This window comes from Heteronotia binoei, chromosome 1 (genome assembly GCF_032191835.1).
Source record: "Heteronotia binoei isolate CCM8104 ecotype False Entrance Well chromosome 1, APGP_CSIRO_Hbin_v1, whole genome shotgun sequence".
NCBI classification, from domain to species: domain Eukaryota; kingdom Metazoa; phylum Chordata; class Lepidosauria; order Squamata; family Gekkonidae; genus Heteronotia; species Heteronotia binoei.
The window spans coordinates 56527957-56546023 of NC_083223.1; the positions used below are offsets into that span (position 1 = coordinate 56527957).

The 18067-nt window shown below is 43.2% G+C and overlaps 1 protein-coding gene across 6 annotated transcripts in view; it reads left to right on the plus strand.

Moving 5' to 3' along the window:
* The window catches only part of DLGAP2 (DLG associated protein 2), a 662574-nt gene that overhangs the window by 623476 nt on the left and 21031 nt on the right, over positions 1 to 18067 (plus strand). For all 6 annotated transcript variants that reach the window (XM_060234802.1, XM_060234819.1, XM_060234811.1 and 3 more), the window contains 2 exons: positions 10440 to 10525; positions 11150 to 11565. In XM_060234802.1, the coding sequence (XP_060090785.1) occupies positions 10440 to 10525; positions 11150 to 11565 (502 nt within the window). The remainder of the gene's footprint in view (positions 1 to 10439; positions 10526 to 11149; positions 11566 to 18067) is intronic.

Here is an 18067-nt window from a genome sequence, read left to right on the forward strand (position 1 = left end):
GTCCAATCATTTTGAAACTTGGGGGTATTTTGGGGAGTGGCACTAGATGCTATACTGAAAATTTGGTGCCTCTACCTCAAATAACAGCCCCCACAGAGCCCCCGATACCTCCAGATCAATTCCCCATTATACCCTATGAGTATCGATCTCCACATAGGAAATAATGAAGTGCCCAGCAGAGATGTCCCTCCCCCATCCCCCACCCCTGTTTCTGGCAATTCTGAAGTGAGGGACTGGCATCTCTACTCATGAGTTGCTGCCAACTTCTTCAAAGTAACACAGACACACCATCCCAAGAGGAAGCCTTTCCAATCGGAGACTGAAGCCTCCGGAGATGGAAAGTCACATGGTGGCTGTGGAAGCGGGGCTCCCCCCCACTGACCAGCTGACTGGGGGCAGGAAGGAGCCTGGGAAAGCGGAAGAGCCCCTGCTGGGACCTGGGGATTTGGAAGCCTATTTGTTGCCCAGTGGTATAGTGGTTGTACCAACCTGCAATGATGCCAGATATACATGGGTCATTATTCCTATGGCTGTCCTAACCCTGGAGGAGAAGGGGCAACACCACAGTCCACTTACACATCAGAGAGAAGAGCAGGGCTGCCAAGAGCCACCACAAACCCCAGGTAAAGTTTCTGTCTGGGCTCCCCATGTGACATGTGACCCTGAACAAAACCAAATATTATTGGCTTGCTGTTACCATCCATGAATAGAATAATAATTGTCCATTAGATTAAAAAAAAGTTAAAGGAAAAGGGCCAAGAATGTCGATGAATGAGTTTTACTTAATTTATTGACACAGTGCACATTGCAATAAGGTATGGTGTAAAAACAAAAACACCCACTTTCAAATAACCATCTAGCGCAGGTCAGCATAAACGGAGAAGAGATAGATTTGAAGAAATCTGGCTTTTCTCCTGTTGTGTCTTGCATTTCAGTCCCGAAATTACAACACAGCGGACACTACGGAGGTGACCAGTGGAAGTCCACTGGTCCCCAGATGTAGTTCCGCAAATACGCTCCGCCAATCAAGATCTGTGGTGGGAAGTTTAACTGGCCAGGATTGTACCTGACCAGACTGAGGGTTGTTCTGGGATATGTATATAATCGGGACCCAGCCCGCGTTGCCTTGCCTTGTGATGTACTCGCTAATAAAGCATGTTGCCTTCAACACATCTCGTCACTCAGTACATTACAGTGGCGACGAAGGTGGGATTCTAGCCAGGTAACTCCCCAAGCTGACCTGGTCGGAGACGAGGAAGGCACACATTCGAGGGAGACAAAAGCGTCCGCCACCACCCCCAAGTGGGACGACAGGCCACCTTGCAGAGTTCGATCCCGCCAACCCCGATAGGTGGGAGACCTACACGGAGTAGGTCGATTGCTACCTACGAGCAAACATGATTACAGACGACAGCCGAAAGAGAGACGTGCTCCTGAGTATCTGCGGGGAGGCCACATTCGAGATCGCAATGGGTCTCTCGGCCCCTGCGAAGATCACGGAGAAAATGTATGAGGAGATAGTCAGACTCCTGACCGGGCACTTCTTGCCCCAGCCTTCCATCATCGCCCACCGATTCCTCTTCCACAAGAGGGATCAAGAGGTGGGAGAGACAGCTGCCGTCTACCTAACCGCCCTCTGCCAAATCGCAGGGAACTGCAGCTTCGACAAGCTGGATGAAGCCCTGAGGGATCGCTTTGTCTGGGGCCTCCGAGACGAAGCAAAAGCTCTTCGCAAAGGAAGAGCTCACCCTCCAACTCGGCTTCAACGAAGCCACTGCATTCGAGAGAGCAACCAAAGCTTACAACAATCCGCGAGCAGAAGCCGTCCACCAGTGGGAGATGGCACCGGGCAAAACAGAGGAGGAGGCAAACCAGCTACGTCGTCAACCAGGAATTTATTTATTTATTTATTTATTTTGAGATTTATATTCCGCCCTTCCCACGAATGGCTCAGGGCGGCTTCCAACAATTTAATCAAACATAAAATTTAAACAATATTAAGTATAAAACAATTAAATATTTAAACAGTTAAAACTTTAAAACAGCATATTTCAATTTCCTGTAAACAGATGGCTGGCCAGTTACATCAGTTGTCATCATAGCTAGGTGTAGGCTAGCCGGAAGAGGGTCGTCTTACAGGCCCTGCGGAACTGCGCCAAGTCCCGCAGGGCCCTCACCTCTTCCGGCAGCTGATTCCACCATACGGGGGCCATAACGGAGAAAGCCCTTTCTAGTGGCTTTCAGACGAGCTTCTTTTGGCCCGGGGATAGTGAGGAGATTTTGTGTTCCTGACCTCAGTGCTCTCTGGGGAACATGTGGGGAGAGACGGTCCTTCAGGTAGGCAGGTCCCAGGCCATATAGGGCTTTAAAGGTAATAACCAGCACCTTGTACCGGACTCGGTATATCACTGGAAGCCAGTGCAGAGTCCGGAGACCCAGCTGGATGTGTCCCCACTTTGGGAGACCCAATAACAGCTGGGCCGCGGCATTCTGCACCAGCTGCAGTTTCCGGGTCCGGGACAAGGGCAGCCCCATGTAGAGGGCATTGCAGTAGTCCAACCTTGAGGTGACCGTAGCATGGATCACTGTTGCTAGGTCGTCGCGTTCCAGAAAGGGGGCCAGCTGCCTTGCCCGCCTAAGATGAAAAAATGCAGACTTGGCAGCGGCTGCTATCTGAGCCTCCATCCTTAAGGAAGGCTCCAACAGCACCCCCAAGCTCTTGACCCTGTCCGCCGCCATCAGCGGCGCACCATCAAAAGCCGGTAGGGAGATCCCCCTCCCCGGGCCGCGGTGACCCAAGCAAAGGACCTCTGTCTTCGTAGGATTTAGCTTCAGCCCACTCAGTCTGAGCCACTCAGCCACGGCCCGTAATGCCTGGTCAAGATTTTCCGGGGCACAGACAGGTTGGCCATCCATCAGTAGATAGAGTTGGGTGTCATCAGCATACTGGTGACATCCCAGCCCATACCTTCGGGCAATCTGGGCAAGAGGCCGCATGTAGATGTTAAATAACATCGGGGAGAGAACCGCCCCCTGGGGCACACCACAATCAAGTGTGCGCCTCCGGGATAGCTCCCCCCCAATTGCGACCCTTTGTCCCCGACCTTCCAGGAAAGAGGAAAGCCACTGTAAGGCCAACCCCTGAATCCCCGCGTCGGCGAGGCAGCACGTCAGTAGCCGATGGTCGACCGTGTCGAACGCAGCCGACAGGTCCAACAACATCAGCACCGCCGAGCCACCCCGATCCAGGTGCCGTTGAAGGTCATCCACCAGGGCAACCAACACTGTCTCCGTCCCGTGTCCCGGGCGAAATCCGGACTGAAATGGGTCAAGAGTGCCCACCCAAGGAATGGGGCCGAGAGTGCCCACCTGGCCACGAGCGACAGAGAAACCAGCCAACACCAAGTGTGCCAGCTGTGGGGATCCACACAAGTGCCGGGACTGCTCCTATCGCAACGTGGACTGCAGGAACTGTGGAAGAGTGGGCCACATAGCGTGGGCTTGCCGGGCCAAGGCCACCAACCACGGCTCGACCGATGCCTATTCGACCGCATCGACTAGCCTGCAGGTAATGAACTTGCCCCTCACCACCCCAGATAAGGTCAGGGTGTCGGTCCTAATTAAGGGCACTCCATGCCTAATGGAGCTGGACTCGTGCTTCTTCATCTCCATAATTTCGGAGGAGTCTCTAAGAAAACTTTGTCCTCGACTGCGACCGGCGGACCTCATACTGCGGGACTTCCAAAAAAACCCTGTACAGATTTTGGGTTGGGTCACTCTGAAACAATGAGTCCCCCACCTCCATGAGCAGGTGCTTTAAAACAGCCCAGGAAGTGTCTCGTCTGTGCCAGCAAGTAGCACTCATTCAGAGCACCCCGACTGGCCAGTGTAAACAACAGAAAAAATGTGTGTGGGGGGGGGGGGGGGATGAGCAATCAAAATGAATAATCAGAATCAGTTCCAATGTATGTAGCAAGAACACTGCAAGGCTTTATCCATTAAATGTAGGCGAGACACTGGGAATAAGCCCCATCGAATATATTGATGCATACCAATGTAAAGATGTTTAAGAGGGGAAGGAAAGCAGGGAATATGTAGAAAGCCCATCTAAGCTAAACTGTACTGTGCTGGCTAGGCTTCCCAAAGCCTAGGCGGGGGACCCCCGATTTGGAGCCTCCTCCCCCCGCTCGCCAAAAATCTGGAAAGCGGGGGGGAGGGGGAATGGCGTCCCTTCCCACCCAGCCCTGATCCCAGCAGCTTCTCCTCACTCCTTCCCTTCCCACCGATCCCCGATGCTTCTCCTCGTCCCTTCCCTTCCCACCCCGGATCGCAGCAGCTACTCCTTGCCCTTCCCTTCCCACCCAGCCCCGATCGCAGCAGCCATTCTTCCGTTTTCCCAGGCTGCTTCCCACCCCCAGTCAGCTGGCTGGCGGGGGGGGGGGGAAGGCTCGCACTGCCTGCAAAGGACCATGTGCCTTTGCACCTCCGGAGGCTTGATTGAAAGGCTTCAATTTGGGATGGTGAGTCTGTGTTGCTGTGAAGAAGCTGGCAGCAACTCGTGAGTAGAGAGGCCAATCCCCTGCATCAGATTTGCCAGAAACGGGGGGGAGGGAGGAGGAGAGGGAAACGTCTTCATTATTCCCTATGTGGAAATCGATTCTCCTAGGGTATAATGGGGAATTGATCTGGAGGTTTCGGGGGCTCTGGGGGAGCTGTTTTTTGAGGTAGAGACACCAAATTTTCAATATAGTATCTAGTGCCTCTCCCCAAAGTACCCCCCAAGTTTCAAAACGATTGGACCAGGGGGTCCAATTCTATGAGAGGGTGCTCCTATCCATTATTTCCTATGGAAGGAAGACATTTAAAAAGGTGTGCTGTCCCTTTAAATGTGATGGCCGGCACTCTCTTGGAGTTCAATTATGCTTGTCACACCTTTGTTCCTGGCTCCGCCCAAATGTCTCCTGGCTCCACCCCCAAAGTCCCCAGATATTTCTTGAATTGGACTTGGCAACCCTAGTGCTGGCTGACAGAGAGCCCCAGTTTAGGGCCTTCAAGCTGACTTTGGCCCCTGGGAATTTTGCCCCTCCTCCCGCCTCCCTTTCTCAGTGGCCCTGTGCAGGAGCAACAGAGGAGCAGACAGAAGGGGCAACCAGTACTAACTCCCTATAAGATAAAGGAGTTCTTTAAAAGGATACATTGGGAGAAAAGGCCTATTCTGGGGTAGGAACTGGAAGTGGTTGAGACTGGGAGATAATAGGCCTCTGCTAAAGTAGGTGAGAGAGAAAGCAGCTAGTTGGTACCCACAGAAAGCTAGGAAGAAGAATAATGGCTTTCCCATAGGGTTGCCAACCTCCCCAGTCCAGGTAGGGTTCTCCCACTTTTGTAGACTCCTTCACACTGCTGGCCAACAGGAGAAGCCCCACCCCCAAACTTTGTCCCAACAGTAAACACTTGCAGCTGCCCCTCTCCCTCCCCTCCTACGAGATTTAAAGGGCTCTCCAGCTGATCAATGTAGAATGTGGCCCACCAATCTGCTAGATGACCCTTTAAATCATGCAGGAGGGGACGGAGAGGCCTGTAGGCCTGAACTCCAAATGGTGATTCACTACCTGAAATTCAGGCACACAAACCCCCTGTTCACCAAAAGCATTTAAAGGGTCCCTTTGAATGATTTTGGCAAGCTGGGCAAGGCCTTGTGCACCTGAATGCAGGCACACAAAACCCCTGCTCACCAAAAGCATTTAAAGGGTCCCTTTAAATGCTTTTGATGATAGGGGCAATTGGACCTCACACACCTGCATTCCAAGCAGCATTGCCACTTGGAGTTCAGGTGTGTGGCTGGTGACTGCCTCCCTCCCCTCCCCTCCTGCAGGATTTAAAGGGCCCTCCAGCTGATTGGTGGGCCATGTGTTCCCTGGATCAGCAGGAGGGTGTTTTACATCTTGCAGGAGAGGACGGAGTGGCCGCAGGTGGTCCTTGATGAGGCAGGGCTTAGGGTCAGGGACATCCACAACATGATGCCATCATGTTGGGGACATCCCCTCCCCCTCCATGAATGCCCCCCCCAAAAAAAATTTCCCACCAGGGATGAGCTCTACTTCCCCAAAGTCACTGTGTGAGTGGAGTAGAGATTTGAACCTGGGTTTCCCAGGTTTTAGCTACACTTGGCTATATGATCTAGGGCAGGGGTGTCAAACTCATTTTTTATGAGGACTGGATATGACATAAATGAGACCTTGTTGGACCGGGCCATGTCAGGCTGGGCCATATATGTACCTATTTAAGATTAGGTAGCAGAGATATAAACTTTATAAAGGACACACACACAATTAAAGATTTTAAAAAAATGCTTAAAATAGCACTTGGTCTTAAAGGTGCTTTCTTTATATTTCTCCCATGAGATCCAGGGAACTGGGCAAAAGAAGCTCTGGCTCTTTCCTTCCTTCCCCAGGGGACCAGGAGGGGGAGGAGCCTCAGCCAATGGAGAAAATAGAGGTTTTGCTCTGTAGCTCCTGTGCAATTGAGTGAGTCTGGCAAAGCAAGCTGTGATGCAGAAGGAAGCAAGAGAGAGGGAGAAGGAAGCAGACGACAGCCAGTTGCTCAGGGGGCTGATAGGATCCCTTTGGGAGCCTGATTTGGCCCCCAGGCGGCATGTTTGACACTCCTGGGGATTTAACCATGTGAAATAGTCATTAGGATTTCTTTCCTCTTTTTGCAGGCACATGATGTTATGGGGTACCCTTTACCCACTTGGAAATCAAAAACTCTTATCGCCTTTTGCTATACTTTGGAGACTTGTTTTCCCTCTTCACTTTCCAGTTTTATTTTTGTGCACTTGGCACTAAAATATTTACTTTGCCAAATTGCATAGAAAATCCTCATTTGGCACTGGTTTCTGCTTCTAGGCATGGCAAGCGAATGAAAGGTATTAAAATGTGAAAGTAATCATTGGGGTATTTAGTCAGTGTCAGCATTGGCAAGCTGCACAGAATGATAAGTTGGAACAGTAGAAGTCCTTGTGTCGGTTTTCTGGCACCAAGAATGCAGTGATATTTAGAACTATTAAAATATAAATTAAAAGTTCAATTTTGATCATCTTCTTAAAGACCAGAAACACCTATGGTAATGATGTCTCAAGCAAACCACAATCTGGAACTTACTTGTTTTTCATTTGGTCAAAAGCCAGTGGAGATTTTTCTGTGTTCTCACTTGCCAACTACATCAGTCTTCATCAGTATACACAATTAGTAAAGTTTTTAAGTATTGACATGCTGTTTTTCCATTTCAAAATCTCCAAAGTGGCTGAATAAAATGATAAAATTATGATGTTTGGGGAAAATATACAGTAACATTGTGTACTTTCCAACTTTAAGCAACTTGAAGCTCTTTCAGTTAGTATGCATCTTGGTTTCAATCTGCTTATTCCTCTCTCAAATCTAGCAAGCAGTCCTCCACATCACTGTAGGTGAAAAGCCAATTATAGAGCTGGCCGCACCATTATAGAACATTGTTAGATCAAAGACTCTGACCCCTATCAGGCCTCACTTCAGGCAAACCAAGAGCAGAGAGCCAGTTTGGTGTAGTGGTTAAGTGCACAGACTCTAATCTAGGAGAACTGGGTTTGATTCTCCCCTTCTCCACATGCAGCTGCTAGTATGACCTTGGTCAGCCACAAGTCCTCAGCAGAGCTGTTCCTCTCAAGAGCAGTTCTGGGAGAGCTCTCTCAGCCCCACCTACCTAACAGGGTGCCTATTGTGAGGGGAGGAAGGGAAAGGAGATCGTAAGCACTCTGAGTGAAGGGTAAGGTATAAATCTAATCTTCTCCTTCTCCTCCTCCTTCTTCTAGATCCATTCACAGTCATGGGAAAGCAGTCTTAATAGGCACAGGCTTTTTTTTAATTCTTGCTAAGTTTTGCTTGTTCACTTATAATAATATTATATTTAAAAGAAGAATATTTTGAAACTTTCTTAGCATTAAAGCTTATCTTTTTAAAATATAATTTAAACTGTTGAAGTAACTTCTATCTATGACCAAAGATTAGAATTTGAGAGGATTTCAAAAAAGTAGTACAAAAACTGCCCTTTGTTGATCTGTTGGTTGTATCTGTTACATGTACCTTTTCATTTTGATGCTGTTTTAAATTTCACTCCGTTTCCATTAAAAATACTTATGCAGTCCAGTGAGTTATTTTGGGGGAGCTGAAATACAATTTCAAGAACAAAAGGATTAAAATTGAATTTCTTCAGGATTTTACTATGTACTCTGTTTGCTGAACTGATACAAATTTGGAGTGAAACTATATCATAGAAAGAAAGGATCAAGTCAGGCTTCCTTGGAAGAAAAGCAAAGCTCAGACACAAACACAAGACCAGCTGTAGGAATCCAGCGCAACAGATATCTGCTAAGATGCCAGGACCACAAAGAGCTCATTTCCTCAGCAGTGCCAAATTGCACAGAACCCCAAAAGGTTAAAGAGACACTGTGAAAGAGGTTTCAGATTCTCATCTCTTCCAGTTTAAGCAAGTCCACTTAAAGTGCCTTGCCATTGGCTACTGAAATCCTGAAACCAGCACTACATACATAGGACCCCCCAGACACATTAATTCCCCATGAATAAATAAAATACATGCTACTCCCAAAGCTTTCTGAACCAGGCTTTTAAACAAGCAAAAGATGAAAGGAAGGCCATGGAAACAGGTGAGATGGAGGAACAAAGAAAGGCAGCTTGACTACTGCACTGACAACTGGACAGAAGAAGGGCTAAAAGAGCAATCCTAAGCAGGTCTACTCTGGATTCTACTATGGTCTATTCAATAGGCCTTACTCCCAGGAAAGTGTCCTTAGGATTGCACTGTACAATGGACTGCATTGTAAATCAAGGAAGCTGCTACCTAGCATGACTAGGTGTTTGTGGCCTCTAGTTCCAGCTTGTACCAAAACCAGACTAGACATACAAAACAAATCCAGGGATGCTGAGTTGACTGTGCTCAGAAGTCTTTAGATTCTGGCATGTATCACCCAGCCTGTTTCATGATCCAGGATGCTTTGGCAGCACAGATCCCCTTGCCCTGGAGTTATTCTCTGTCATGATCCAAAAAGAGAAATAATAACGCAGTCACACCATTATATAAATATGTTCATGTCTTAAATTATCCATGGAATTTTACTGTAATATTTAATTATATTATTAGCATTTTATTTTACTGAAGCGAGTTATATTATTCTGCCTAAATGGTTTGTCAAGTTATATAATAAAACAAAGATGCCAAGCTTGACTAAAATTAGGGTGATTTTTTTTGTGTGCTGAACTGATCATTATAAATGATAACAAAAGGGTTTATTTTCTGTTTTGTAAAATGGATTACCTTACTACTTTCATCAGACATTGAATGATTTGAATTGTTTTATTTCACAAGATGTGTCTTAGGCTGTGATTCCATCTCTTTGGAAGTTATGTGCACTGAAAAGCAGCAGAACTGATTAATATGTTTTTAGACTCAAGTTTTTAGGAATATTAACAGGTGGGAGACCTACAAGGACTTGCTGGGGGCATTTCATTTCCTCTCCCCCACTCTTGCCTCTTTCCCTTTCCTGAAAGCCCCTATAACTTTCCTTTTCCTGCTGCTTTCTCTCCTTCCCACCCAACACCCAACTACCTTTATCTACCTTCTGCTTTCAACCTTCCTCCCACTGGCAGCCCCTCCCCAGAAAATTATGGCCCAATTGTGTGTTACTGGCTGCTGGTCCAGGCCATTGTACAGGTGGGAATCTGCAAGGACTTGCATGAGGCACCCACTTTCCTCTTTTATCTCCCTCCCCATACACTATTTCCTTTTCCCCTTCTCACTGAGAGAGCTTCCATGGCAGAGTGGTGATTTGAACCTGGGTTTCCTAGATCCTAGCCTGAACCTTTAGCCACTACACTGCACTGGCTTTAATAGGAGTGGCTGCTGTTGAACTAAAACAAGCAGCCAGTCCTATGTGAGTCATGCTCGCTGCATGGTGTCAGGTAACTCACTGGTTGCTGCCAGGCCTAGCCCAAAGGAGTCCTTACATAAACATCAAAACTGCTCCGGAAAAGGCCCTGCCTTTTCCTGACAGAGACCAAGGCTTGATGGCTGACAATACTGTTGTTGTTAACTTTCAACCCTGACAATGCCCACTGTAGAAAGTGTTCCATTTCTTAAAGCTACAGACACTTCTTATATTACTGGGGGGTTAACCCCCCCATCCCCCCCCTTTTTTTAGATTTTAGATTTTTATGAAAGCCTGCAGCTTTTTCAGGTCTTGTCTGTCCATGTCACCTGTCTCTGGATTTAAGTATCCAGATTTAGCCACATCAAGAATCAGTTATATTGTTTTTAGTAGTCACTGAGATAGTAATAATCTTAGATTTTCAATGTTCACTTCTGTAGATTTATCTTTTGTGTTGAACTAGGTGGAAGCAGCAACTGATTCAGATACTGAGAGCAGAGGTCTACGCGAATATCATTCTGTTGGGGTGCAAGTTGAAGATGAAAAACGGTATGTCCAACAGAGACACAAATTCAGAGGAGCTAGCCGTGTTAGTCTGTTGCAGCAAAATAGTAAAGTGTCCAGTAGAACCTTTAAGACTAACACATTTTATTGTAGCATAAGCTTTTAAGAAACATTGCTTTCTTCATCAGAGACACAAATTGTGTGTGTTTCTGTATGCAAGAGAGATTAAAAATACATATAAATAATGAGAAATGTATTTGAATGTCTTACCATGTGTTTTATGCATACTAGTACTTTAATCTTACAACAAAACTTTGGATAACTGTGAATCCCCCCCCCCCTTTAGACATTTGTATTTACAATTCATTTATTTGCCTTTATTTGGGCTAATGATAACATGAGCTTCAACAGGGTTTGAAATTATTTCCAGGGAACTCGCACGTTTTGTTTTCTAAAGTGGGAACAAATCAATATTTGCTTCCAAATGTGTTTTATATTATTTTCATTCATATTTTTATTGAGAATGGTAGTAACAATGTATTCTTTATTCAAATAAACATAATCATTCTGGATCAATATTGCTGAAAAATAAATGGTGGGGGGAATCCTGATTGGTACCACGCTTACTGTATTTTGATAATGTGTGAGTTTGTTTTCATTCTATTCCAGACATGGACGGTTTAAGCGCTCAAATAGCGTAACAGCAGCTGTTCAGGCTGACCTAGAACTTGAAGGCTTCCCAGGACATATAACAATGGAGGATAAGGGACTTCAGTTTGGTGGCTCATTCCAGCGGCATTCAGAACCTAGTACCCCTACTCAATATGGTGCAGTAAGAACTGTACGGACACAGGGGTTGTTTAGTTACAGAGAAGATTATAGGACCCAAGTAGACACTTCCAATCTTCCACCACCTGAACCCTGGTTAGAACCAGCCATTGAAACAGTTGAAGCAGGACGGATGTCTCCTTGTCGAAGGGATGGGTCTTGGTTTATGAAGTTACTACATACTGAGACAAAGAGAATGGAAGGATGGTGTAAGGAGATGGAGAGAGAAGCGGAAGAAAATGATCTTTCTGAAGAAAGTAAGAGCCCATCTTTGTATCTCATACTTACCATTTTTAATTTTATTTTAAGATATTTATGTGATTCATGATAATGTTTCACTGGTATTTACATGAAATGATTAATGAAATTACTAGGATAGACTGGTAAAATATCCATTGAGACTTGGTTCTGAGAACTAATAGTACAATCCTAAACAGTTCTTCCCTTCTAATTCCATTGACTTGAATGGCTTTCCATTCCAATTTCATACTAAGAGTGGCATCCAGGAATACTTTCCTAGGAGCAAGTCCCCTTGAAAAAATTTGAGTAGGATCCTGAGTAGACCTGTGTAGGATTGTTCTCTAAATTACAAGTTATCTAAGTAGGGAGATTGTTGTTTGATGATATACTTACATCTTGATAATTCCTGTTTGGTGCACCCTAATCAGTACTGCTTTTATCTGCTCTTAGGTGATCAGACTTTTGAAGATGTAACATTGACTTTTTATAATGGCAAAAAAAAATCACAGGTGCATATTATACCTTGTTATCAGGAGCTCTATTATGAGAAAAATTCACAAATGTTTACTATTTGGGTGAAAGTGATCCCTCAGAATGGGATACGTCTCTAATCACAGGGTTACAACAATGAGAGAGGTTTTTTCTCTACTGAAATTCACCTTTTTTAATATAGTCCCATAGGGACTGACTTTCAGATATAAACAGTACTGTGAATGTGATACCAAACATCCCTGCCCCAACTCAAATACTGCCACTACTAGGTCTCTTAAAAAGAAGAAACTTGGAAGATCTCCCTCCCTTTTTTAAAAAAAGTAATATTTCCTTCAATATAGCAGGAAATTAATTTTAAGAAATCAATAGTTAGTACTACTATAATATAAAAAAACAGAGAGAAGGGGGACATTAATCCCAAATTCATTATATCTTTCTATGATTTTAAAGTCAGAATTTCATTCTAGAGAGTAACCATTTCTGAATTAAAATATGATTTAGTTTGGAACCCATTATGTTTGGGAAAACATGAAACCATTTACATTAAAAAAAACCCAACAACATACAGCTTCTATACATGAAAATAGGATGCAGTGCTTTGACTGACACTCTCCACCCTGCCTTAGCAGAAAAAGGGCATGTTGCTAGTGATTCTCCCCACATATTACTGAGGGCAGCAGCACTCTATTTTATTTTGTTTTTATTCTGTCTTGTTTTATTTACTATTTTCATCATGTTTGGCTATCTTTAAAATGGGAGGGGAGAAAAATTTCAACCTAGAACAGACCAAAAAGATTGGGGAGAAAGGGGGGGGGGGGGCTTATATATATTTATCACTGTCAATTAAGAAAAAGCTAAAATTATATTCCAAAATTTTAATTGAACTATATATATTAAAAACTGTGCATCAGAAACATCAACATTTGGTTACAATTCTCTAGTGTAAAAATATTTTTTTAAATAAAATTGCATTTGTACCCAGCATCATGGATTGGAAAGAATGTGCTACTTCTTTCCTTTAAAATCTTAACAGGCAGCAGGTCCTAAAGTGAGTCACATACTTTTCTTGTGTAGAGCAGGAAGCAAGAAAGTAAAATCTCACCAGTTAATGCAAGCAGTGGTTGGCTATGAAACTGAGCCTCTGGGTGGACCATTCATGAAGCAATTTTCTGGCCAATAAAGTTTAATTTAATTCTTGTTTAAAACAGTGGAGCAGCTTGTTTTGAACGTTGATCTTCTGCGCATTTGGTAACTCTTGACTCTTTGCCCTCACTTCATTTTTTTCAGGTGTATTTATCTGCCTATGTTGACTGAATGTGTCTACCAAGCCTACATAGTACAAGCAACTAGTATAAAAATAATAGTCAATAGGAACATAATAACATGAGTCTCATTTCTCTTTGAATATAGGAAATTATTTACCTCAAATGTAAATCTGTGTGGAAATGAGAGTGACATAATGTATGGCTCTTTTTAAGTCTGTTAAATCTTCCAGATGAAATTCCCTGGCCTAGCACATATAGTCTGTGGATTTTTGTGCACCTACAGGTTGATATGCATGTATTCAGGGTGGCATAGAAATACCATAGCCTGAAATAATATAGATTCTTGTGGTAGCATAAGACTAACAAATTTATTGCACCTTGAGCCATAATAAATCTGTTGATGTTTAAGATGCACAAGAGTCTATTGTTTACACTGAAACAAACAAACATCACTTACTCCTCTGGAATTTGGCTCAGCCTGAAATATATCTTGATCTACTGACATAATATTTATTGAGACATTTATGTTGTGCCTTCATCATTGAAAACTGCAAGATGCCTCATATGTATATAGAAATCCCTTGAAAAGAACAAGTTATCTTGGCCAAGGTAACTATTCATGCACCACTACTTCCAGCAATGAAATATTGTTTGGGGTAATTTTTATGGAAATGGCCGTATATGCTTGCTTTTCTTTGTATATTGATTTCAGCTGGGTATATTATTCTCTAAGAAAAAACAATGCATCTGCAGTGTCTCATTATACTTTATTGTGCAATGTTTATGCTAGCAAAGTGTGAGATGAATTCTATGAAACAATTGTCATCCATGTAAAGCCTCAGTTTCTGGAACAGTCAAGGAATAACTCAAATGAAAATTTAAACAGACTTTTGTGAATACTGTACAAGAATTAAAAATATGCCTTAATTCTTTCTCCTCTCACTTGTGCCTGAAATTTAAAGCAAATCAATACATCATTGTACTATTTAAATAATTTTAAATCAGGTATTCCTTATATGGCTTATTGCTGTTTCCTTATAGCACATGTTCTTGCTGTTTTCCAGAATCACAATCTGTTTACTCTCTTAGACAAAAATGAAGGCAAACCAACAAATCTAACGCATTTAGAATTTGTAGTGGCCCAGTTGAGACTCAATAAATCTTTGCTGTTGTTGCTGCTTGCCTGAAATTACCAAAATGAAAGGCTTGCTGATCTCCTTGAAGATCACAATGAATGGATGGTGGGCTGCATTGGGTTTGTTTGTCCTAAATTGTGCAAGGTACATAACTGTTGTCAACAGTACATCAATTCCAATAACTAAAATTCTGTTCACTATAAATTTAGTGTGTTTGTGTGTGTGTTAAATGCCATCGTCGCTTCTGGTTTATGGTGACCCTATGAATCAATGATGTCCAAAATGTCCTATTGTTAACAGCTTTTCTTAGGTCTTGCAAACTGAGAGCCATGACTTCCTTTATTGAATCAATCCATGTTATGTAGGGTCTTCCTCTTTTCCTTTTACCTTCAACTTTCCCGTTATTGTTTTCTGTAATGGACTGCACTTTTTAAAAACTTAGAAGTGCTGTACAAACAGATAAAGGAATGCGAAGGCTTAATTCCTCAGGGATCCTTGAGTGACAGCCTGTTCCAAGAGGTCTAATTAATTATCATCTGCTGAACAGAGAAAGACTTCTGAACAGGACGCTGAGGAGAATTCAGTCTGATTTCAGCACTAGTTGAGAAGAGTCAGCCCTGACTGAGAGCGGTTGAATACCATTCAGGCCAAAGAAAGGGTAGACCTTCTAGTGAGAGGAGAATTTCCATACCTAGTCGAACAGGGAGTTAGCTGTGAAGAGTGAAGAGATCCTTGGTCTGGTGTGATTAGAAACTGCCTTTAGAGACCTTAAGAGTCAGTTAACGATGAGTACTGGTGTTTCAAAAGAAGGCGTTTGAATATTGGAAAGAGTGTACCAGCCTTCTGGAACCCAAAAATTTTAGAGATTACTCAAAGAAAATGTACTAGAATGTTTAGGAAAACACTGGAACAAAAGCCTCTCTGCATAAAAGATTTAAGTCACTGTGAATGGCTTAAGAAACTCTCATTAGCCTGATACATAAGAACTAAATTCTGTGCATATACTGGTTTTATCTCAGAAATTTCAACCCCTGATTTCTCCTGACCTTTCTCCGTGATTTTAAATAAAATATTCTGTTATTTTTGAATTTCAAAACACATCGAGTGCCATTTAAGTTAGTTTAAGCTAAAGTGGGCTCCTGATCCTTCCCTCAGGTTCCTGGGTTGAGCCAACACCCAAAATATCATGCTGTCAAAGGGCGGGACAGCCACAGTTTATCAGCAAAGAAAACACATTTCTAGGGTGGCTCACTCAGTAAAGGGAAAGGAAAATACAGGGGAAATCTTGCTTCTGAGGGAGGGAAGTGGACGGGGCCATCATATCTTCTATTTTAGTTTGATCACATGAGAAAACAGGAGTTTTGTCTTTTTATTATGTGACCAAAGTACAATAACCCCAGTTTAGTCATTTTAGCTTCTAGGGAGATGTCAGGCTTGTTTTGATCTAGAACCCATTGATTTGTCTTTTTAGCAGCCCACAGTATCTGCAACACTCTCCTCTAACATGACATTTCAAATGAATCACTTTTCTTCCTGTCTGGTTTCTTCATTGTCCAACTTTTACATACATATGTAGAAATGGGGAATACTATAGCATGAATTAATTTGATCTTGGTTGCCAGCGACACATCCTAACACTTCAGAATCTCTTCTAGCTCCTTCATGACTGCCCTTTCCAGTCTCAGTCTCCTTCTGATTTCTTGGTTGTAGTCTCGCTTTAGTTGATGATGTAACTAAGGAAATAGAAAATCTTGAACAATTCTGATTTCTTCATCATCAACCTTAAATTTATGTGATTTCCCACTAGTCATTATTTTTATCTTCTTGATGTTCAGCTGAATCCTGCTTTGACAGCTTCCTGCTTTAACCTTAATTAGGAGTCATTTCAAGTCTTCACCGTTTTCTACCAGTAATATGGTGTCATCTACATATCTCAAATTGTTAATGTTCCTTCTACCAATTTTCACTCCACCCTTATCTAAATCTAATTCAGTTTTCCTTATGATGTGTTCTGCATATAGATTGAACAGACAGAGAGATAAAATAAATCCTTGTCTGACACCTTTGCCAATTGGGAAACCATTCTGTTTCTCCATATTCTGTCCTAACAGTAGCCTCTTGTTCAGAGTACAGATTGTATATCAAAACAATCACCTTTGCCTTGTCTGACACCTTTGCCAATTGGAAACAGTTCTGTTTCTCCATACTTTGTCTTAACAGTAGCCTCTTGTCCAGAGTACAGATTGTACATCAAAACAATCAGATGCTGTGTTACTCCTCTTCTTTTAAAACCAACTATAACTTTTCATGATCCAAGTTAGAGTCCAGTGGTACCCTTAAAACCAACAAAGTTTTATTCAGGACTTTTTTTGTAGAAAAAGCCCAGAAGGAACTCATTGGCATATTAGGCCACACCCCCGGATGTCACCAGGGGTGGAATACTAGCAAGAGCTCCTTTGCATATTAGGCCACACCCCCTTCATGCAGCCAATCCTCCAAGAGCTTACAAGGCTCTTTTCTGTAAGCTCTTGGAGGATTGGCTACATCAGGGGTGTGTGGTCTAATATGCAAAGGAACTCCTGCTAGAATTCCACCCCTGGATGTCACCATTGTAAGGAGCTCATTTGCATATTAGGCTACATCCCCTGGTGGCAAGTCAGTCAGAACTGCATTCCTGCTAAAAAAAAAAAGCCCCTGGTTTTATTCAAGGTATGAACTTTCATGTGCAAGAACACTTCTTCAGATACACAGAAATGGAAGATAGCCATTCAAACTTATGGACTGAGGCTGAGCAGTAAATTAGCACATAACATGATGAAGATATTTTAAGATATGCGGAGACAAAACAGGAATAACAGGTTAAGTTTATAGGGTCAACAGTTGTATGTGTTTATTTAAGGGGGAACAACAATGAAGCAATGTATGTCAAAATAGGAGATAAATGTGTGGGAAAAAATTCTTTCTAGTTGTGGGAAGTTAACTGAGACTCCATTTCCCTGTGTAACACTGCACCCCACCCCAAAAAAATAAAAAATGCTGTTTGTCACCTTCATGCTTGAGAGAAGACAAATGGAGTGTCACAATGGAATTTCAGTTGTGACTGGGTTAACTTCAGAGCTTGTTTTTAGCTGCCAGCTTTTTCAGGCTGGAATCTAAAAGCGCTGGTATTGTTGTCCCAAGCCAACCATGGCTGTCAACTGAGATATTTTGAGAAAACGAGGGGGAAGTATAGCCTGTTGTTTCCTGCTATTCACTCTGGTGATTGGCCTTTGCCTACAAGCTGCTGACTGTGTACACACTTCACAGTAGGCCAGGTTGTAGATTTTCCTAATTCTCTGAGGCTGTTTCTAAGATTCATGTGCATCTCAGTATGACAAACAGTGATCGGCCAGGTAATTCACTAGACATGGCATGGGAATCCCTAACAACAGTATCCTTAGAGTTCTTGAAAATAGACTGCATCCTTTTTATCATGGAATTCTATTGAAAGAGAAATGCATCTTTCAATATACTGGAGTCACTCATCTGAACAAACTCATCTGACAACCTCTTATAATGCTTGGTTTTATAACTTCTGGCTTTCAGGATGCCAGCAGGATGTATCCTGTAATGAAGGAACAGACTGC